A 22,115-nucleotide genomic window follows, 5' to 3' on the forward strand; every position below is an offset into this window, starting at 1 on the left:
CCGGAGGGAGCGAAGGCCAGAGCCTCTCTTCCGCCCCGGCACGTGACGCCGAGCGATCATGTGACGCGCTCCGCACGCCCTTCTCTCACCTCGCGCACTTACGCAAACGACGCCCTCGAAGCCTTCCGCGGAGAAAAAGTAGTCCTCCGCGGGCCGCCAGATTTCTCCGAGGAAACGGCCGGCTTGACGCTTCCCTCGACGAGTGAGCAAGCGGCCCCCGGGGGGGAAGAAGCCGGAGCAGCGCCGCCCCCGCCGCCCGCCCGCCCAGCGCCGCCGCCGCGCCCTCGGAAGTAGTCCCGGCGCCGGCGGGGTCCGGCGGAAGAATCCCTCCGCCGGGCGAGGGAAGCGGCGATGGCGACCTGGCGGGTGCCGGGCCGGAGGGAGCGGGCGGCTGAGGGGCCGCGGGGGCGTCTGCGGGAGGCCCCGGGCGGTAAGGAGGCTGCGGCGGCGCGGAGGGTCCCCGGCGCGCTTGGCTGGGTCTCCGGACGGCGGGCGAGGGGAGGGGGCCTGGCCCAAGATGGCGGCGGGCGGGGGCTCAGGCAGCGCCGAGGGCAGCCCGCCTCGGACAAGGCCCCGCGGGAGGGAAGGCAGAGCGCGGCGCACCCCCCCCCCCCGCACGCACGTCACGCCAGGGCGCTGGGCCAATAGGAAAAGGGGAGGCGGGGAGAGGGAGGCGGGGGCGCCCTGGCCTCTCCAGGTGCATTGTGGGAGAATCCCTCCATCCCTGCCCGATGGGCGACCCGGGAGCCCGGCTCAGGCTGCGCTTGCAGGCCCAGAGCTCGGCTGCCTCCTCGTGGAATCCTAGGGTCATCTAGTCCAACCCCCTGCAATGCAGGAATCGGGGCAGAATCTGGTGTCCATGCCACCACACAGCAGGGGGAATGGGTGGCCTCTGTTAACGGAGAAATCTGAGGGCTCCCTTGGACAAAAAACAAGGACGCCAGCCAGGAATACCAGAGCAAAACAGCAGCCAGGAGGCTTGGTCTTTATTGAAGACTCCCACCTGCCACAAGGTGGAACAAGATGGAAGCCCCCAACAAAAGAGACCCCAAACTTTTATTAGCCGCTAACCCCCATGTTACACCCCCCCCCCAAACTACAACACTAATACATCACGGTTACATCATGGAAGTGGAGGTCTGGTGGCAGTAATCTGAGCATCCTGGACCCTACCCCATGGTTCCCCTTGCCCTCCAGCAAACACCCATCAAGTTTTAAAAAAGAAATATTTCCCTGCTTCCCAGCCAAATTAATCACACCCTTTTGTCTTCATCTGGGTTTGTTATTTCTGGAATGGCTACCCTCTGGCACTCTCTGGATGCCAGGGATTATCACTCAGGCAGAGGGGCTGCTGAGTAGCTGAGCTCACATGTCTATAGGAATTTCTGAAGTTTTCCCAGTGATCCAGTACATAGATACATTGATCAGCAATTTCTTACATTTGGTATTGTGCACAGAGGCCCTTTGAATAGATAGGAAGAAACTGTGATGAAGTGTTTTGTGGGGACAAGTCACAAAAGTGATTGTGCTGGTTTTGGTAGTGGGCTGCATGTGCATGATATCTGCTGGAGGGGCAACCCCCCCCCCAACCTATACATAAATTCCTGCAACACCTTGCAACTCCTGCTCAGGGCAAAAACCTTCTCTGCCACAGCCCCCTCCACCCTTGCTCTGCTCCAGCCTCAAAGGCTGCCCTGCACAACTTTGGTCTTTGCAGCCCACAATTCAAGGAGCCCTGCAAGGAGCACTCTTGGACGCCTGCTTGCCTGGCTTCCTCCCCCACGGGGTGAATTGTGGGTTGCAAACACCGAAGTTGTGCAGGGCAGCCTCCCAGATCCTAGTCTGATACTCTAACCACTATACCACACACCAATATGAGCAACTTAAGCGCTCAGCAATAGGAGCACCACTTTTCTTTCTGCTTAGATCAAACTGTACTCTGGCATTTCTGGACAAGCAATACTCCCTCCCGCAGCTTGTTCAGTTTTCCATTAAATTTTAGTGGTTAAACTGCTGGGCGGGGGGGGGGGGGGCGATAAGCAAACCAAGGCACATGGTCACCTGGACTCCAAACCCAGTGCCTAGCAGGCTAAAGTTTTCCTGCCCAAAAGGACACATGTAGGGTGACAAACAGACTCTGGAGGTGGCAAAGTAATGAGATTGTCATTCAAACATTAGTTACTTTTCTGCTGCCAATATATCTCATTAGAGATTAGGGGATACACTAGTTGCTTGCTGCTTTCATCTTTGGTTCCCTGATGGAACAAAGAACCTGGAATTTGGAGCACATCTTGTGTCTTTGAAGCCATCTAGGTTCAGAGATAAGCCCGATTATATGAAGCTGTGTTGTGGAACACAGGGAGGGCCTTGCAGCCGGATCAATCTAGCCCAGCATTTTGCTTTTAAAGTGGCAGCCAGGTGCCCCAGTGAGAATCCCCTCAAGCTCAGCAGCCCCCTCTTATGCCTCAGAACGTCAGAAGAGCCCACCTCATCCAGCATCCTCTTCATGGCCAGGAAGATGCCTCTTCTGGGAGGCCCCACAGGCAGGATCTCTCCCTGCAGCTGGTATTTCGAGTCATATGACCTCTGATCCCGGGTCCCTCTGATCCAGCCATCATGACTAGTAGACCTTGGGAGCCTTATTTTCCATAAGTTTCTTTAAGTCCTCTTCTAAAAGCTTTAAGTTTATTGTTTCCTCTCTTCTCTCTCCTTCCCTAGTCTGAGGTGCCTTAGATGTTGGTCGCTTTCTGGCCTCACTCAAGCACAGTTAGAGGAATTGTATCTGGCTCTGGCTGTAGTTGGGATATCCCCATTCAGGTATGTGCCAGAAATATGTACCATGCAACGGACAGGCAAGATAGTTCCTGGGGTTGTCATGAGGGGGGCAAGATGCTACACCGAAGAGTGTTGAGCTGGCCTGCGTGCTGGGTTTGCAAGAGAGCTTCAGAAATATGACTAGGAAAGACCTGGCATGGATTAGCATTGATTCCATTACTGATTTATTTATTTTTTTGGGGTGGGGAGGTGCTGTTGCATGAACACTCCTCTTTTGCAGTCAGAAGCTTCTGTTTCTCGTTCCACCTTTCACTGACAGGGAGTGTCAAGTGCCACATCCCAGTAGGGGGCAACTGAAGACTGGGGTTTCTTCCCACCATGACAGACACGCTCTGCTTTTCCAGACTCGGCCATGGAAGCAGAAAATGAAGTGGAGAGCAGCAGCGATGCTGCCCCTCTGCTGGGGCAGCAAGAGGAGCCCTCTGAGAGCGGCCTGGGCATGGAGACCTCAGAGACCATGTCTGCAGACAGCAGCGATGCTGCCTCGGTGCCCGTCACCCTCTCGGAGGCAGATGAATCCGGGGTCGGCCAGAGCTCGGACAGTGGAGGGATCTCTTTGGTACGGACCACGTCTCTTTTGCCTCTTTGGGGCCAGGCTTTTTGCCAGGGTGGGGGACACAGCAGGCCAGGCCCATTTCACAAGAGCGGAAGATAGCAAGTCTGACCTGGTGGAAGAACGATAGGCTAGTAGGAAGTCTCCTCTTGCCTTTCCTCGTGGAATGATGGACTTGCCTTTATTTATTTGTGTAGAGTTGGAAAGGGACCCATCTAGTCCAACCCCCTTGCAATGCAGGAATTGCAACTAAAGAGTCTCTGACAGATGGCCACCTAAATTGTTCTTCACATCCTCCTATGAAGGAGCGTCCACCACGTTCCTCTCTCTGCCACCTCTGAGTCGAGTTCCAGCCTCTGTTTCTTCCCCCTCTCTACCTCGCAGGCCGAAGTACCGGAGAGCAGCTCCAGCACGGACGCCTTGCCCAGGGCCTACCTGCCGGACTCCTCCTCCATTGCGCAGTCCACCCTGGTGTCCAGCGTCTCCACCGTGAGCCAGTCTGTCCTGGTCTCCCAGTCTCCCCAGGGCCTCGTTCACTCCAGCGTCCTCGCGGAAGGAGCTCCCGTCGTCTCCAACTCCACGGCCTCCACCTCCTCGGATCTGAGTGCCGCCATTGACAAGATCATAGAGTCCACCATTGGGCCAGACATCATTCAGCGTGAGCAGGCAGAGGGCTGCGGGGGGGGGGGGGGAGTCTGTGGTGGGAGGGTGCAGAGGGAGTTGGGGGAAGCAAACGGACTCTGGAAGTCGCTTCTCACGGCCGTTTTTACGAGGCACCCCCAAACATGCCATTTGTGAGGAGCTGACGCTGGTTCTCTTTGTTCCCTGGTTCAGGGTGCATCGCTGTGACAAGTGAGGAGGATGGGGGGGCCCAAACCACCCAGTACCTCATCCTGCAGGGACCAGATGATGGTAAGGAAAGGGTCTTATGCACCCATTTCTTTGCCTTTCTCTCCCACCCTTTTCTCCAAGCAGCTCAATATGGTGCACGTGATTCTCCCTCTCCTCATGTGATCCCCACAACAACCCTGTGAGGTTGGCCAAGTGGGGGATTCAAACCCTCTCCCAGGTCCTAGCCCGACACTCTTAACCGCTACACCTCACTGGCTCCAGCTGGTTGTGGTCTACCTCCCTCGCTTCCTTCCTCTCCGGCCGGGAGCAGAATGCGGAGGCAGCCTCTGCCGCTCACGGACTGCGGTGGGCTGAGGGCTCCCTCCTGGCCAGCCTGGAGAAGAGGGAGGGTGTTGGGAGGAGCTGTCCCTTGACCTGGTGCCTGCACTCCCTCCCTCTGCCGCAGGGGCCCCCGTGATCTCCCACATGGCCAGCTCTGCCCTGGCCCGCAGCTTGGCCATCGAAGCCCTTGTGGACGGCCCCACCTCGACGTGCGTGGAGCACCCCGGGTCCTTGGAGCTGCTGGAGCAGCCGGAGCCACTGGACCAGTCGGAGGAGCCCGACCTGGAGAGCCTGGAGGAGCTGATGGAGGTGGTCGTGGTGCAGCAGTTCAAATGCAAGATGTGTCAGCACAAGAGTGCCTCAAAGAGGGTCCTCATCCAGCACATGAGGGAGCGCCACTTCCAGCCAGGTGCGTCGGGCTCGGCCGGGGCTCGTCAAGCGCCAGGGGCGGAGTGGAGTTTTGGAGCAGTTCGTAGGCTCAGAGAGTTGGAAGGGACCCCGAGGGCAAGGCAGGATTGGTGCACGAGGGCATGGAGTCGGCTCTTGCGCAGGCTTGCCAAGAGAACTCTGGCTCTGCGCCACGAATCTATCAGCTTCTGTAGTTTGTGTGCAGTCAACTTTTGGGAGCCGAGGGGGGAGGGAGGGGGAGGGTTAGCAATAGGGGAGGGAGGGGAGGTTCTGTGGCACAAACAGGGCAGCATAAGAACCTAAGAATAGCCTGCCTGGATCAGGCCAATGGCCCATCTAGTCCAGCGTCCTGTTTTCACAGTGGCCAAACAGATGCCTCCTTTGGAAACCCCGAAGCAGGATTTGAGCACAAAAGCATAACTATCCCTGCTGTGGTTTCCAGTAACTGGCATTCAGAAGCGCCGCTGCCTCTCACCCTGGAGGAGAGCAGAGCCATCCTGGCTGGGAGCCCTCGGCAGCCCTCTCCTTCTCCTCCATCAATTTGTCTAATCCTCTTTTGAAACCCTCCAAGGCGGTGGTCTTCCCTGCCTCCTGCGAGAGGGAGTTCCATAGTTTTACTCTGCATGGAGAAGGGCTTCCATCCATCCAGAGTCTTCCAATGTTCAGCACTATTGGGCATCCACAAGGTCCAGCGACATGAGAGAGCGGGGAAAGACCTTTCCCTCTCCAGGCCAGGGATCCCTTTCTCAACTCTGCTGCTTGCAAGTCAAGCTGCTGCACGATGGGAGAGATGGGAGGGGCACAATACATGGACTCAGTCCAAATCAAAAATTCAAAAAGGAATGAAAATGTTTTGATGAATATATGACAAAATATTGCTCAAAAAAAGATATGCTAATATGCCTAGATTAAAATGTGAAGTACTGGGCGGAAGAAAAATTAGTAAGGAAAGAGAATAAGAATATATAGATGATTTGAGAAGATTGTAGAATGCAAAGATTATTGTAAATTGTATAATGTGGAGGAAATCGAGTGGGGGCAGAGGGAAGTGGGAGGAAGGAGAAAAGAATAATATGATGGATTGAGGAAATAGAAATGCAAATGTATGGGGGGGATGGGGAGGAAATGGTGTTGGCTTTGGTACATTTGTATTGTAATGTAATATTTGAAAACCTATATATATATATATATATTGTCAGGGGTTCAGGAGCAGAGGCAAGGGCAAGGGAGGAAACAGAGAGCGAGGGGGAGGAGGCAGAAGAAAAGATGAGTGATGACGACGACCCGAGATCTCCGAGTCTTTCCAGTGAATCAGAGGATTCACAGAAAGGAGCACCAGTGGCCAGGGCAAGGGGGGAGTTTAGGGGGGCACCCCAGGAAGATAGAGCCAGAGGGGACTCAGAGGAGAGCAGTTGGAAATCGGGACCAGCGTCACAGCCAGAGAGCAGGGAAGAGGAGGAGCGCCAGAGATCAAGCGCTGGCAGCTCGCAACAGAGGGGAGGGCACGAGTCAGGAGTGGCCACACCTCCATCGGGGAGCGAAGAAACGGTCAGACGGAAAGTGGAAGGTTGGGCGCGCGCGCCAAGTTCAAATGCACAGGAAAGTGACGCAGTAGGCAGCCAGGAAAGGGAGCCAGGTCCTAAAGCCCGGCGCAAGGAGACAGGGAGTTCCGGGGGGTCGGCGTCAGAAGAATCCCGGAAGGAAGAGACCCCGGGGGGCAGAGGGACCCAGAGGAGAGCAGTCAGGCGGAAAAGGTGGAGCAGGGCTAGGATATTAAGTTGGTGCACAAGGGGCGGAGACTCAGACGGAGCTTCGCCGATCTAGCCATTAGACGTAGAGTTGCACGCAGCAGCTTGGGAATGGAAACTGTAACTCAATAAAGACTTTTACTTAATGACCGCTGGCTAGCGTGATCCTCTGTGAGCTAGGATCTTGAAGCAGCTCTGACATATATATATATATATGTGTGTGTGTGTGTGTGTGTGTGTGGACTGAATCGTGCTGTTTCCTCCCCTCTAGTGTCAGCCTCCGGTGTGAAGAAAGGGCGCCCCCGGAAGGGAGCTTCTGTGCCCAAGGCCCCAGAAAAGAGGAAGGCAGAAGAAGCAGAGGAGGAGGAGGAAGACGACATTGTGGACGCAGGGGCTATCGATGACCCTGAAGGTATTTCTCACACAACCCCCCCAGCTGCAGCCCCTCACCTGGCTCCCCCGCCCCGCTCACCTGGCCTGCCTTTGCCACTCTTCCGCAGGGGACAGCGATTACAACCCAGCAGAGGACGAGCCCCGAGGGCGCCTGCCCAAGACCAGCAGCCGCCCTGTGCCCACGTCCAGTGAGGAGCGGCTGCGCCGGCGGCCGGGACGGCCTCGCAAGTTCCCCTGCCTGGAGGTGGTCCCTCAGCCAGAGGGTAAGCAGCGGTGGCGGAGCAGGGAGCGTGTGCAGAAATGCGCACAGAGGTGCGCTCCATCAGCCCCACCTGCACGCCATGGCTGATTTTCCGTTTTCCAAGTCATTGCCAAATGTAGGGCCAAAGTGAAACACTTCCTGGCTGCAAAGCAGAAATGGAGGTTTTCAGCGCTGACTTCCCTCCTTCCTTCTTCTGGTTTTTTATATCACATATAATTTTATCGCTTAGGAGCAAGTATAAATGTAAAATGCAACACATTATGTGTATGTGGAGTATGTAGCCGGAAAACTAATAAAGATTATTTGGAGGGGAAAAGAAAGAAAGAAAGAAAGAAAGAAAGAAAGAAAGAAAGAAAGAAAGAAAGAAAGAAACGGAGGTTTTCATATTCTCCGGGGGATGCTTTGGCGCCCTGTTGGAGTTCAATGGGACTACTCACAAGCAAATAGGTGTTCTTGCAAATAAGTGTGTTTCACAGTAGGGCAGTTTCTTCTACTCAGCTGCTGGTAGGAGGTTGGCAGGGCTTGCTGCCTTTGAGGGAGCCTCGCTCAGATCCCCCTCTGCCCCCTGTGGGTCGAGTCGCGAGGGGAGCAAGGCAGTGGCACCAAGCAGAGACATGGAGAGGGTCCCCTGGAGCATCAGAGAACAAGTTTGCTCCATCTCCCTGTCAGTTTGCATTTCTTGGAGCAGAAAGTATTGATCTGATGTGTAGAGATCTTTCCTATTCCAATTAGTTCAAGAAGGTTCTGGAAGCTTCTCTTTGTGAAAGAAACAAGCAGAAGGTTCATGATGTTTGGGTTATTCCTTCAGAGAAGCTGGGAACAGTTGGCTTAAACTGGTTCTCTTTTCTCTTCTGTCAAGGTCATGCTGACTATCATAATAAGGCCAGAAGGAGACTGGGCTTCACTTTCTCTTTCTCTCTTTTCCGTCTGGTGTGCTGTTCTGTACAGTATGTAGCATTAAAGTTTAGACATAGGTTATTGTAAGCTTAAGTTAAGTCTGCTGCAACTGGATTTCTTATGGACAGGGCCAATCCTGAATGTATTGGATTTCTAACCATTGTGCTCATTTGCCTTCAGTAGCAGTAAAGCTCTGCTGGATGAAATATTCATTCCCTCTGGTCTATTTTTGGGGAACCCTGCAACGTGTTTAGGTTTTTCCTCTGCCAACTATACGTTGGAGCTCTGCTCTGGATCAATAGGAGCAGAATTCAATGACACTCCCGTGGGATAGCCCATCACATATTTGAAGATGGCTCCTTTGACACCCGTCAGTCTTCTCTTCTCCAGGCTAAACAGATTTCTTCATGCTAAATAGTTCTCATCCTGTTTTTTATGCTCTCTTTTCCTTCCCCTTTCCCCCAATTTGCACAATGCTGTTCCTGGATTGGCTTTGCACTTGCTGTGGCTTCAGGCCACCCCCCTTCCTTCTCCCCAGACTAAGCTGGCTGGCTCTTTCCCTTGGGCAGGTGGCGACGCAGAGCCCGTGGTCTCATCCCAGGGCCTCCCCCAGGGCGACCCCCAAGGCCCCGAGGCGGCCAGCTCCTCGGACCAAGTGCCTGTGGGGGGCGAAAGCCACAGGGAGCAGGCCGTGAGCCAGTCCGACTCCGAAAACAGGGACCCCTCCTCCCGCGAGAAACTGGAAGCGCTCCCCCGCCGGCGCGGCCGTCCCTCCCACCGCTTCCTGGGCAAGAAATACCGCAAGTACATCGGGCGAAGGTGATTGGTGGGGACGGCAGGCGGGGCTGGTTCCGTGGGGCTCCCTGCAAGAGACCCTGGGGCCTCCGTGGGGCTGGGTTCTCTGCGCTGAGCGCCCCTGTGATGTCACGCCGCAGGTACTGTTACAAGTCGGCCAAGCCCTTGATGCGACCCTACCTGTGCCGGATCTGCGGCTCCCGCTTCCTGACGCCCGAGGACCTGCGCTTCCACGTGAACTCCCACGAGGCCGGAGACCCCCAACTCTTCCGCTGCCTGCAGTGCAGCTACCGCTCTCGGCGCTGGTCGTCCCTCAAGGTGAGCAGCTGGCCGCCTCCCTTCTCCCGTCTCCTCCTAAACGCCACGGAGCAGCTGGGAGGAAGACAAATAAATGGAGAGCAGGGGACGTTTATGTATTCATTTTCTCTTCCCCACCTGCCTGTAATAAATAATAATAATAATACATTTTATTTATACCCTGCTCTCCCTGGCCAGAGCCAGGCTCAGGGCAGTTAACACCAGTAAAATTACAGTAAAATCATAATGGGGGGGATTAAAATACAGGTTAAAATGCAATTTAAAATTCGTGCCTTATTTTAAAAATAGCTCATAGATCAAAACCATAAGGGAAGGGAAAACATAAGGGTCAGACTGAGTCCAAACCAAAGGCCAGGCGGAACAGCTCTGTCTTGCAGGCCCTGTGGAAAGATGTCAAGTCCCACAGGGCCCTGGTCTCTTGTGACAGAGCGTCCCACCAAGTCGGGGCCAGTGCTGAAAAGGCCCTGGCCCTAGTTGAGACCAGTCTAACCACCTTGTGACCTGGGACCTCCAAAGTGTTGTCATTTGTGGACCTTAAGGTCCTCCGTGGGGCAGACCAGGAGAGGCCGTAGGTACGTGGGTCCTAGGCTGCAGAGGGCTTTAAAGGTCAAAACCAGCACCTTAAACCTGACCCTGCACTCCATCAGGAGCCAGTGCAGTTGGTAAAGCACTGTGTAAGTTTCTGATCACTTCTGTCAAGCGAGCGTTAAGTTGCAGGTCTGCTGCATACAAAAGATCTATTAAAACATATGAACAATCAGTTTGTCCAATCAAAACATCACAGCGCAAGACCTTTTTTTAAAAGCAATCTGTTCCCCAAAGCCTGTTGGAACAAGAAAGCCTCTGTCTGCCAGTGGGAGGACAGCAAGGAGGGAGCCAGTATAGGGAGTTCCAAAGTTGTTTGTCAGCAGCCAGCGCTGAGGAGGCCCTGTCCTGCATCCCCCACAGATCTGCCTGAGAGGGAATCGGGACGGAGAGAGGGGCCTGTGGGAATTTGCTCCAGTGAGCAGATGGAGAGAGGCAAGGAGCCAGAACCACCCGAGGTTTATTCTTTAATCACTTAGAGCCTCCTCCTTCCCTTGCAGGAGCACATGTTCAACCACGTGGGGAGCAAGCCCTACAAGTGCGAGGAGTGCGACTACACCAGCGTCTACAGGAAGGACGTCATCCGCCACTCGGCCGTCCACAACCGCGACAAGTAGGTGTCCTCAGGGGCCCCGGCAGACCCAGGCGGGCAGCAGAGGGGTGGCAGCGGGGCCTAACCCTCCCATGTCCAGGTCACGGGGTGGGTGGCTGCTTGACAGTGATTCTTCAGCTGACATTCCTGCATTGCAGGGCATTGGGCTAGATGTCCTCTGGGGGTCCCTTCCTACTCTACGATTCTGTGATTTCTCAGTGGCCTCACCTGCTTCTTCTTCCCTTCCTTCCTTTGTTTTTTTAAAAAAATTTATTAAGGATTTCAACACAATAATTTAACAAAAATACATCATCCACATTGTTTTCCCCCCTCCCCCCCCCCATAGAACACCCCCGGACTTCCCTCAGCTCCTTTTTTCTGGTTTATCAACACATATTTCTGTCTGCATGTTACAAAATTGTAAAAATCCTCAAATTATCTATCTATATATTGCAGTAAAGAGTTTGTGAATGTTTATTCAAAACCTGCCAAAGAGTCCAATTCATTTTGTTGCTTCTTCAAATATTTCATAAAAGGTTCCCATTCATCTTTGAAACCAGAGTTAGCCTTGTCACATAGTTTGTGTGTCAATTTTGCCTGTTCCGCAGTTGTTCTTGCCACAGTTCTTTCATCGGGGTTTCTTCGTTCTTCCATCCTTGTGCTATTTAAGACTCTTGCCGCCGTTGCCGCATACATTAAAATATTTTTAAATTTCTTTGGCAGGTCTTTTCCCACAATCCCTAACAAGAAAGCTTCAGGCTTTTTCACAAATGTTGAATGGAACATTTTCTTTAACTCATTATATATCATATCCCAAAATATTTTAATTTTACTGCAGTCCCACCACATATGATAAAAAGTCGCTTCTTTTTCCTTGCATTTCCAGCACAGGTTTGAGCCAGTTTTATACATTTCCCCTAATTGTACTGGTGTTATGTACCACCTATCCTTTGTTTTTGTTTTTAGGAAGAAGCGAGCTGATCCGGTGAGTGTCCTCCTTCGCCTCCACCCGACTCCTGCGTGCGAATCTTTCTTGGCTCCCCAAGGGAGCGTTCCTTGCTGTGTGTGCCCTCATGAACAACCCTTTGAGGGAGGCTGCTTCGGCTTGGGAACCGAGAGGCTGTGACTTGGCAAAGCCACACACAGAGTCCAGAGCAGGACCAGGAAGGGAGCTTCAGCCCCAGAATAAGGGCCAGCTCTCTAGGCTGAGCATAGCCAGCTGCTCCTCGTGGGGTGGGGGGGGGGTCTCTGTCTCACCTGAGCCAGGCAGTTCTGACCATACCTTAACCTCTCTCTGGGCAGCCCCCCAAGCGCAGTTCCTTCCCCTGCCCCGTCTGCAGCCGCGTCTACCCCATGCAGAAGAGGCTCACGCAGCACATGAAGACGCACAGCACGGAGAAGCCCCACATGTGTGACAAGGTGGGTGTCAAAGCAGGCGGGCCCCTCTTTGGCTGATGCATTGTGCCTGGGCATGGGGGGGCAGGTCGCAAGGTCCGCAGCTGCCACCCTGCATCAGCGGCAGAGGAAGCCGCTTGGGCGCCTGGGGTGGCACGCCCATAGGGGCAGGGAGCACCACGGGGCCTCCGAGGAACCTGCCTGCCTCCTCCCACTCAGGCCACCCTACAGCTGGGGGGGAGGCAGCAGGGGGACCATTTGGGGCAGCGCGGAGCCTGCGGGCGCCCACACCACCACGTCACTCCCAGGCGCACTGCAGGCCCCGCAGTGAGTGCCCCCTGGCATTTTGTCACCCCCTCAGTGTTGACACCCGGGTCGGACTGCCCCCACCGCACCCCCTTCCTCCGCCCCTGCCCCGCATGACCTGAGCCCTCCTCTCTCCTGCAGTGCGGGAAGTCCTTCAAGAAGCGCTACACCTTCAAAATGCACCTGCTGACCCACATCCAGCCTGTGGCCAACCGCCGGTGAGCACCCCCTGCCTTGCCCTTGCGGGGTGGGGGGAGGAATAAGGGGGAGCGACAGCTGTGCACATAGGCCCCCCCATTGGCCCACGGTGACAGCCGTCTCCTCCTCCTCCCCTTTTTTTTTGGAATTTGTATTTTATTTATTTGTTAACATTCTCATATTACATCGGTAAACGTCATATTACATTACAGGACTTACTATAATATAATTTTCAACACGTATACAAAAAATATATACAAATTTTATATACCTAGAAAGAAAATGAAACAAAAAGAAAGAAAGAACAAAGAGAAAAAACAAAAACACCCCCCCCAAAAAAATCATATACGTACCAACACACAGTACTCTTATTATTGTATATATCTTTACATATTATCTAATACATTCCTATATCAATATGTGCTCTTAGTCTTATTTCTCAACTCAGTCTCACTCCAACGTCAATCAAATGCTAGCATAGATAGCGAAGCTTTGCTGTATTTTCGAATGTATGTTTTATATCTGTCCCACTTTCCCATAAATTTTTGTTTTGAATTGCCTCTCAGGGTATTTGTTGACTGCGCCATTTCAGCAAATTCTTGTAGCTTGTAATGTCAGTCCGTTATTGTCGGGGCTCCTTGTTCCTTCCACCCCTTTGCCATCAAAGTCCGAGCTGCAGCCGTTGCATATAAGAATACCTTCCTAAAGGCCTTAACAATGCTTTTATGTACTCTTATGTACTCTTATATCCCTGCTAACAATGCTCTTTTGTACTCCCTCCTCCTCCTCCTCCTCCTCCTCCTCGTCCCCCCGGACAGGTTCAAGTGCGAGTTCTGCGACCACGTCTGCGAGGACAAGAAGCTGCTGCTCAAGCACCAACTGCTGCACATCCACGACAAGCCCTACCGCTGCAGCCTCTGCCCTTACGCCACCGTCCGGGAGGACTTCCTCCTCTCCCACATGGCCGTCAAGCACACAGGTGAGCAGCGCCGTCTCATGCCATCGATTACTCAGGTTCACAAGGAAATGGTTAGACCAGAAGCGACAAGGCAGTAACACAAAGACATTTAAAAGGCTACGGAATACGAATCAGCCCAAGGCCTGGCTGAGGAGGAACATTTTCCCCTGGCGCCTAGAGGTGTGTAATGAAGGCACCAGGCGAACCTCCCTGGGGAGAGCATCCCACAGACGGGGAGCCACCACGGAAAAGGCCTCCCCCTGGACTTCACTTGGAGAAGGCACACAAAGAAGGGCAGAGGCAGATTTGGGGCAGCGGGACCAGTCCGCCCCCCCCCACTTGGCTGGCAGATGGCAGAGAGGACATTGCAGGCAGAGGGCTGGCGCTTGCTCTCCCCTCTTCCTGGGAGGTTTCCAAGCAGAGGTTGGACGGTGGGACCCGGGGGCCCTCTGCAATTCTGTGTTTAGGACTGTTCAACGGGTGTCAACAGTCCCGCTGGGCTTTTTTAGAATCTTGCCTCCTGCAAAAAGGAAGGGGGGCAGACTCCCCTCCCCCGCTTGCCAAGCTGCCCCCCCTTCCCACCAGCCAGCCAGGCTCCCCCCTCCCCCCACTGCTGCTGTCTCCCCTGCAGGCGGGAAGCCCTTTGCCTGCGAGTTCTGCCACTTCACCACCAAACACAAGAAGAACCTGCGCCTCCACATCCAGTGCCGCCACGCGGAGAACTTTGAGGAGTGGGTGCAACGGCACCCGGAGGAGCCCCCCTGCCGCCGCCGCCCCTTCTTCACCCTCCAGCAGATCGAGGAGCTGAAGCAGCAGCACAGCCAGGGCCAGGCGGCCGCGGAGGCAGCGCCCGCCAGCTCCCCCGTGAGTGCCCGGGCATCGCCCCCCCCCTCATTTCTGCTGCCCCATCCTTCCACCAGCTCTGAGCTGCAATCACCGCTTTCTCCCTCCAGCAGGTCACCTACCCGCCTGCCCAAACCCCGCCTGCTCCAGAGCCCCCCATCCTGACGCAGGAGCCACTGGAGGCAGCCACCATCATCTACGAGCCAGGTAGGGAGGGGCCCGTCGAGTGCAGCGTCCTCTTCTCCCAGGGGCCAGCCAGGTGCCCCACTGAGGAACCCACAAGCAGCAGCCCTCTCCCCTCCTGTGGTTTCCAACACCTGGGACTCAGAAGCCTTTCTGTCTCTGCCTGGGAAGGCAGATCATTGCCATGGTGGCTAGTAGTCAACAGAGGCCCTCTCCTCCTCCATGAATTTGCCCATAAAGCCCATAAAGCCATCTAAGCTGGTGGCCCTCAGTTCCACAGTTGAACTGGGCCCTGCATGAGGAAGGACTTTCCTTTTTCTTCCTACATTTGTCTTCACTGGATGTCCACAAGTTCCAGTGTCACGAGAAAGGGAGAGAAACTTTCCTCTATCCACTCTTTCCAAGCCATGCAATAATTTTATAAACTTCTGCCATGTTGCCATTTCTTACTTGCCATTCGCCAAAGCTAAAAGGTCCCAAATGCTGCAACGTTTCTTCATATGGGAGTCAGATTTTATTGGTCAACCAAATACCAGTTACAGTGGTATCTCTGGATGCGAACAGGATCGGTTCCGTAGCCCCGCTCGCAACCTGAAAGGAACGTAAGACACGACTGTGTGCGTGTGCGGGTCGCGTTTCGCCACTTCCGCGCATGCGCGTGATGTCATTTTAAGCGTCTGCACATGCACGAGCGGCAAAAACCAGAAGTAACACATTCTGTTACTTTCGGGGTGCCACAGAGCGCAACCCGAAAATGCTCAACCTGAAGCGTATTCATCCCAAGGCATGACTGTATAGCCAAAAAAAATGCAAAAAAACAGACAGGTCTCAAAAACATACAACACATAGGGGTCTCACTCCACCCCCTTGATAATGTGGGTGGCCCTTTTCTGAAGGTGGTACCTCGGTTTAAGAACAGTCCGGTTTAAGAACGATTTGGTTTACAAACTCCGCAAAACTGGAAATAGTACCCCGGTTTGCAAACTTTACCTTGGTCTAAGAACGGAAGCCGAACGGTGGAAGGGCACTGGCAGAGGGAGGCCTCATTAGGGAAAGTGTGCCTCGGTTTAAGAATGGCTTTGGATTAAGAACGGTAATCCGGAACGGATTAAGTTCGTAAACCGAGGTACCACTGTACAGTCATACCTCGGGATAAATACGCTTCAGGATAAGTATTTTCGGGTTACGCTCCGCGGCGACCCGGAAGTAACGGAGCGAGTTACTTCTGGGTTTTGCCACTTGCACATGTGCAGACGGTCAAAATGACGTCACATACATGCGCGGAAGCAGCGACATGTTCTGTTCAGGATGCGAACAGGGCTTCCGGTCGGTGCCAGCGCTTAATGGCGGTCCTACCTCCGAGCTCCGGAGAAGGACTGCTTCGCAAGTTCGGGTCTTACCCGCTACGGCGAGCGGGGGACCCCTAAAATCCCAGGCGCTGAAGCCTGAGAACAAAGAGACTCGGTGGGCACCTTCGCGCCCCCCCGGTACCGTGAAAGAGCCTTTTTAAAGGCTACGGATCGACATCGGGAGAGAGCGCGGTGCTGAGAGTCGCTACCCAGCCTGCGAAGTGAAGCCGCGTCGCCATAAGCGGAGAGCGCCGATTCCTTCCTGAAAAGAAAATTTGGACTGAATTCCCGTGAGTAAGAGCTGGAAAACAATCGGGACCCTTTAAAATTTTAGAAATTGGGCTAAAAACGGGGAGATTTAAGCAAAGGAAGTCTGCCTCCCCCCGACTGCATGAAAGTGAAAGCAACGGAACTCTAAACTTGCATCCGTTTAAACCTGCTCTTTGATCATATAAACCGGACATTTAGACCTTTGATCTCCCCTCTAGCAAGCAGGGCAGAGGGGAGGTGAATCTGACTAACAACTGCATGATCTATTTGGAGGGAAAAAACCTCTGCTATCTCACCTATTTGAAAGCATGAAACGGTCTGCCTTTTTAGTACACTGAACTGACTTCTTCCTGTGAAGTGATACTTTGATACAAAGTTTCCACAGTGCCTGATTACTGTATATCATAAGAAGAAACAGTATAAATTGGGCAACTGTGGCAACTTGAAGTTATAAGTTTTTAGCAACATTGACTTTGACTGTGTTAATCTCCTTTTTTTTTTACATCTTGGACTGTCTCCTTTGTTTTTGCATTTGGAAATCTCGTCCTATGGCCATTTTGATTTGCTCCCTCTAGAGGATAAAGTAAAACTTGACGGCCTAAGACAGTGGAATTTTCCAAGGGAGAATAATCCCGTGGGAATTGACCTTGACATGAGTGGCCCACAAGAAGAGATAGTTACAAGAGCCAAGATCAAGCAACAACAACAACAGCTGCAGCTGCAACAGGCAAAGAAAAGAGGCTCAATTTCAGGCGCAACAGCCGGATCAGCAGGAACAACAGGACAAGACAAAGGAGCAGCCGTCTCTATGGAAGCTGTGACAGAGGCCTTGCTCAAGATAAACCAAACTCTGGAGTCTTTGACAAAACAGACTTCAGAGAACACACAAAAATTAACAGAAATAGCAGCAAGATTAAACCAGAATACAGAATCTATAAACAAATTGGTGGAGGAAAACGCCACCACGCGCCAAATTGCCGAAGAGGCAAAAGCCACTGCCGGAGAGACGCAGGAGAAATTAGAGTCACTTGCCAAGAAGGTCTATGAGCATGATGCAACTTTGGCCTTGTGGGAGTTACAGAGGAAAGAGAGAAATTTAAAATTAAGACTGATTCCGGAGAATGAAAGAGACAACCTTGTGGAATATTTGACACGGGAGTTTGTGGATTGCTGGGACCTTGAGGAAGACGAATTTAAAATTACGACTGCCTTTAGACTGGGTAAAAAGCAAGATAGAAAGACACCGAGAGACTGCTTGATTACATTCAGATCCAAGGAGGAAAGAGATAAAATATTAGGACTACACTTTGAAAAGGCCTTGCAAATTGGAAACTCAGCTGTACAGATCTTTAAAGACATCCCAAAATACATTTTGGATTTAAGAAACTTCTACAAGGACTTGGTTCTTTTGCTAAAGAAAAATTCTATCCGTTTCAGGTGGGAGTTCCCACAAGGATTGTCATTCGACTACAAGGCAAAGAAAGTGAAAATAAAGACAATTCAAGATAAAGACAAATTTTTGGCAAGATACCGGGAGGACCTACAGAAGGGGACTGTGGACGTACTTGCAGAACAGAGGAGAGCACTGGATATTCTGAATCTCTCGTTTGGACAAAAACCACCACCATCAGAAGAAGAGCAACAACTTGGAGCTGTTGGAGGAGTCTTAAGAAAATAACAAGATGGCTTTACAATTCCTTAGTTGGAATTGTAATGGACTGAACGGGCCATTGAAGAGAAGACAAGTATTTCATATTTTGAATAAAGAACAACTGGACTTGATATGTCTACAAGAAACTCACATAACTAGAGCCCACAGGAGATTACTTATAAATAAAAGGCTAGGACAAGAATTTATCTCATCAGACAAAGTTAAGAAGAGAGGAGTGGTAATATATGTGAAGGAGAAATGGGCTCCAAAAATGATATTCAAAGATGAACAAGGGAGATATCTGGCTGTGGAGATACAAGTACAAGGAGAAAAACTTCTAGTTGTTGGAATTTATGCACCAAATGAAGGCAAATCTGACTTCTTTAAGAGACTTCATGAAACTTTGACGGACTATCTGGATTATAATATGATAATCATGGGAGACATGAATGGCGTGGTCTCCACTAATATGGACAAGGCACAAAGACTAACAGTCACTAAAGAAGGGAGACTCCCTAAGACTTTTTTCGAAATGACAGAAAATATGGACTTGATAGACATTTGGAGAACAAGGAACCCTCTGGAGAGAGAGGGAACCTTTTTCTCCCAAGCAATGATGACCTGGACCAGAATTGACCAAATCTGGGTTACTAGTGGACTGGCTCCAAAGATTAAGAAAGTGGAAATCTGCCCAAAAACTTGCTCCGACCATAACGCCGTGAAGATGGAGATGAAACTCACAATAACTGGTCAATTTAGATGGAGAATGAATGACACCCTCTTTCGAGATAAGGAGATTCTCACGAAGGCCCAAAAGACCCTAAAAGACTATTTTGAAATAAATTTGAGGACCGACGTGGAGAAAAGAGTGATCTGGGACGCAAGTAAAGCGGTTATGAGAGGATTTTTGATTCAACAAAATTCAATAAAGAGGAAAAAACAAACTGAGAAAAAAGAGAAGATTTTGGAAATGATAAAGGAAGGAGAGAGGAAATTAAGAACAAAACCAAAGTCTCAGGATATTTTAAGAGAGATCAAGTTATATCAAACACAATATATGGAATTGATGAACCAAGAGATTGAATGGAAGATAAAGCAAATGAAGCAAAAGACTTTTGAATCAGCAAATAAATGTGGTAAACTTTTGGCATGGCAACTGAAGAAAAGGCAGAAATTAAATACAGTTACAAGCCTAGAGGTGGATGGAAAGAACATATCTAAACCCAATGAAATTAGAAATTGCTTTTTAAGCTATTTTAAAAAACTTTACACTCAAGGCCCGCAAAATGAAGAAGATATAGATAAATTCCTTGGAAGGTATGGACTACGAAACATCTCTCATCAAAGTAAGATGGATTTGAACCAGAGAATCTCAGATCAAGAGATAGAGGCTGCCATTCAGAATATGCAATTGGGCAAATCTCCGGGACCAGATGGACTGACTTCCAGATACTACAAATCGCTGAAGGAATGGCTGACTCAACCACTAAGAGAAGTTTGTAATGAGATTCTTGAGGGAAAAAGGGCACCTGAATCGTGGAAAGAGGCATATATTTCACTCATACCAAAGTCAGAGACTGAAAAGACCCAACTTAAGAACTACCGCCCAATATCACTGCTTAATGTGGATTACAAAATTTTTGCAGACATTTTGGCAAAAAGATTTAAAAGAGTCTTGATGGAGAAGATCCATAGAGATCAAGCAGGCTTTCTCCCTAATAGACACCTAGCAGATAATGTAAGGAATGTAATAGACATTTTGGAAAAGCTAGAGGTGAATATAAACACTAAAGCAGTATTGATCTTTGTGGATGCGGAGAAAGCCTTTGATAATATTTCTTGGAGTTTTATGAGGAAGAATCTTCATGGGATGGGGGTAGGCCAGGGTTTTGAGAATGGTATGGCTGCAATATATTCTGAACAAAAAGCTAAACTGATTGTAAATAATGTCGTGACTGAGGAACTCAAGATAGAAAAAGGAACACGACAGGGGTGCCCAATTTCCCCATTACTTTTTATTTCAGTTCTGGAGGTGTTGCTGAACATGATAAGAAATGACCAGCAGGTCAAAGGTGTGCAGGTCGGAGCTAAACAGTATAAGTTAAGAGCGTATGCAGATGACCTAGTATTGACTTTGCAAGAGCCAAACACTAGTACGAAAAAGGTCCTAGAAATAATACAACAATTTGGCCAGGTAGCTGGATTTAAGTTGAATAAGCAAAAAACTAAAGTTTTAGGGAAAAATCTAACAGATATGGAAAAGGAGAAATTTCAAGAGGAAACGGGTTTGACTGTGGTCAAGAAGGTGAAATACCTAGGGGTTTATTTAACATCTAAGAATGTGAATTTGTATAAGGACAACTATGAAAAATGTTGGTCAGAAATTAAAAAAGATCTAGAAATATGGTCAAATTTGAAACTGTCAATGTTAGGCCGAATTGCAGTAATTAAAATGAATGTATTGCCTAGAATGTTATTTTTGTTTCAGACCTTGCAGATTCTTGACAAGATGGAATGTTTTAAGAGGTGGCATAAAGACATCTCGAAATTTGTCTGGCAGGGCAAAAAGCCCCGAATTAAATTTAAAATATTGACTGACGCTAAAGAAAGAGGGGGTTTTGCCCTGCCGGACCTAAAATTGTATTATGAGGCAGCAGCTTTTTGCTGGCTGAAAGAATGGATGCTCCTCGAGAACACGGACATCTTGGATCTGGAAGGTTTCAATAATGCTTTCGGATGGCATGCATATCTTTGGTATGATAAAGTTAACAGCGCCTTTAAAAATCACATTGTTAGAAAAGCATTATTTAATGTTTGGATAAGATATAAAGATCTATTGGAAAATAAAACCCCTAGATGGGTGTCACCAGTGGAGGCTAAAGCAGTGAAGAAACTCAATATGGAGGTCGGATGGCCGAAGTATTGGGAAATCTTAGAACAGGATGGAGATAAATTCAAACTACAAAGTCAGGAGAAATTGAAGCATAAAGTAGAAAATTGGTTTCAATATCGCCAAATAATGGAATTTTTTAAACAGGACAGGAAAATCGGTTTTCAGGTGGAAAAATCAAAACTAGAGACCGAACTGTTAGAACCCAATACTAAGAATTTATCTAGAATGTACAACTTGTTGTTGAAATGGAACACACAGGATGAAACAGTTAAATCGGCTATGATTAAGTGGGCGCAGGATGTTGGACACAACATTATGTCAGATGACTGGGAATGGTTATGGAACACCGGTATTAAATTTACGGCATGTAATGCCTTAAAGGAAAACATTATGAAGATGGTTTACAGGTGGTACATGACCCCAGTCAAACTGGCAAAAATCTATCATTTGCCCGACAATAAATGTTGGAAGTGTAAAGAGACTGAAGGTACTTTCTATCACCTTTGGTGGACATGCCCGAAGATAAAGGCCTTCTGGGAAATGATCTATAATGAAATGAAAAAGGTACTTAAATGTACCTTTTCTAAAAAACCAGAGGCCTTCCTCTTGGGCATTGTCGGCCAATTGGTGACAAAGAAAGATAGAACTTTCTTTATGTATGCCACAACAGCAGCAAGAATACTTATCGCAAAGTATTGGAAGACACAAGATTTACCCACTTTGGAAGAATGGCAGATGAAAGTGATGGACTATATGACACTGGCCGAGATGACAGGCAGAATCCGTGATCAACGAAAAGAGACGGTGGAAGAAGAATGGAGAAAATTTAAAAGTTATCTTAAGGACTACTATAAACTTAATGAATGCTAAAATGTTGTGGTTTCCAGAAGCAAAAGGGTACAGGGATACAAGGTTAGACTATAAAAGAGACTAAGATGACAGAGATTAGAAAGTAACAACTGGGAGTTGCTTGTTGAATTATGGACATTGGGATGCAGAGAGGGGGGGTATGGGGAAGTTCAAGAAAAGAGGTTTATGAAAATATGTTTGAAACTATTCATGTATGTTTGTCACTTTTTGTGTTTGTTTGTTTTTCTTAAAAATGTTGTAAAACCAATAAAAATTTTATAAAAAAAAAAAAAAAGGATGCGAACAGGGCTCTGGAACAGATCTGGTTCGCATCCCGAGGTACCACTGTATTGTTGAAATCGCACAAGTTGCAATCGTACTGTACTCTCAAGCAAGCAAGCCCTCCCTCCCTCCCTCGTGGCTGGCGAAGGGCGTAGAAATGTCGGGAGCAGGAGCCCAGCTGACCTCCCTCTTGCTCCCCCCGCAGACGTAGAAGGCTCTGCTGAGTTGGCCACACAGACGGCACTGGACCTCTTGCTGAACATGAGCAGCCAGCGGGAACTGCCCGCCAGCAGCACCCTGGAGGTGAGGCCGGGGACACCTTCGCAAGCCCCAGCTCCCTGGTGGGCCCTTCCAGCTGTGCCATGCCATGACCCACGGC

At 50.3% G+C, this 22,115-nt stretch overlaps 1 protein-coding gene across 1 annotated transcript in view; it reads left to right on the forward strand.

Annotated features, from left to right (window-relative positions):
* Nucleotides 1-321: 321 nt before the first annotated feature.
* The window catches only part of ZNF335 (zinc finger protein 335), a 28,317-nt gene continuing 6,523 nt past the window's right edge, over nt 322-22,115 (forward strand). The window contains exons 1-18 of the mRNA XM_081196826.1: nt 322-430; nt 2,719-2,817; nt 3,180-3,394; nt 3,773-4,046; nt 4,223-4,300; nt 4,686-4,970; nt 6,989-7,129; nt 7,218-7,373; nt 8,839-9,088; nt 9,205-9,382; nt 10,468-10,580; nt 11,526-11,544; nt 11,862-11,978; nt 12,402-12,478; nt 13,277-13,437; nt 14,048-14,280; nt 14,373-14,466; nt 21,942-22,039. Coding sequence (XP_081052952.1) covers nt 3,188-3,394; nt 3,773-4,046; nt 4,223-4,300; nt 4,686-4,970; nt 6,989-7,129; nt 7,218-7,373; nt 8,839-9,088; nt 9,205-9,382; nt 10,468-10,580; nt 11,526-11,544; nt 11,862-11,978; nt 12,402-12,478; nt 13,277-13,437; nt 14,048-14,280; nt 14,373-14,466; nt 21,942-22,039 — 2,481 coding nt within the window. The 5' untranslated portion in view covers nt 322-430; nt 2,719-2,817; nt 3,180-3,187. The remainder of the gene's footprint in view (nt 431-2,718; nt 2,818-3,179; nt 3,395-3,772; nt 4,047-4,222; nt 4,301-4,685; nt 4,971-6,988; nt 7,130-7,217; nt 7,374-8,838; nt 9,089-9,204; nt 9,383-10,467; nt 10,581-11,525; nt 11,545-11,861; nt 11,979-12,401; nt 12,479-13,276; nt 13,438-14,047; nt 14,281-14,372; nt 14,467-21,941; nt 22,040-22,115) is intronic.

The sequence above is a fragment of the Podarcis bocagei genome, assembly GCF_964188305.1.
Source record: "Podarcis bocagei genome assembly, chromosome: 5".
NCBI lineage: Eukaryota > Metazoa > Chordata > Lepidosauria > Squamata > Lacertidae > Podarcis > Podarcis bocagei.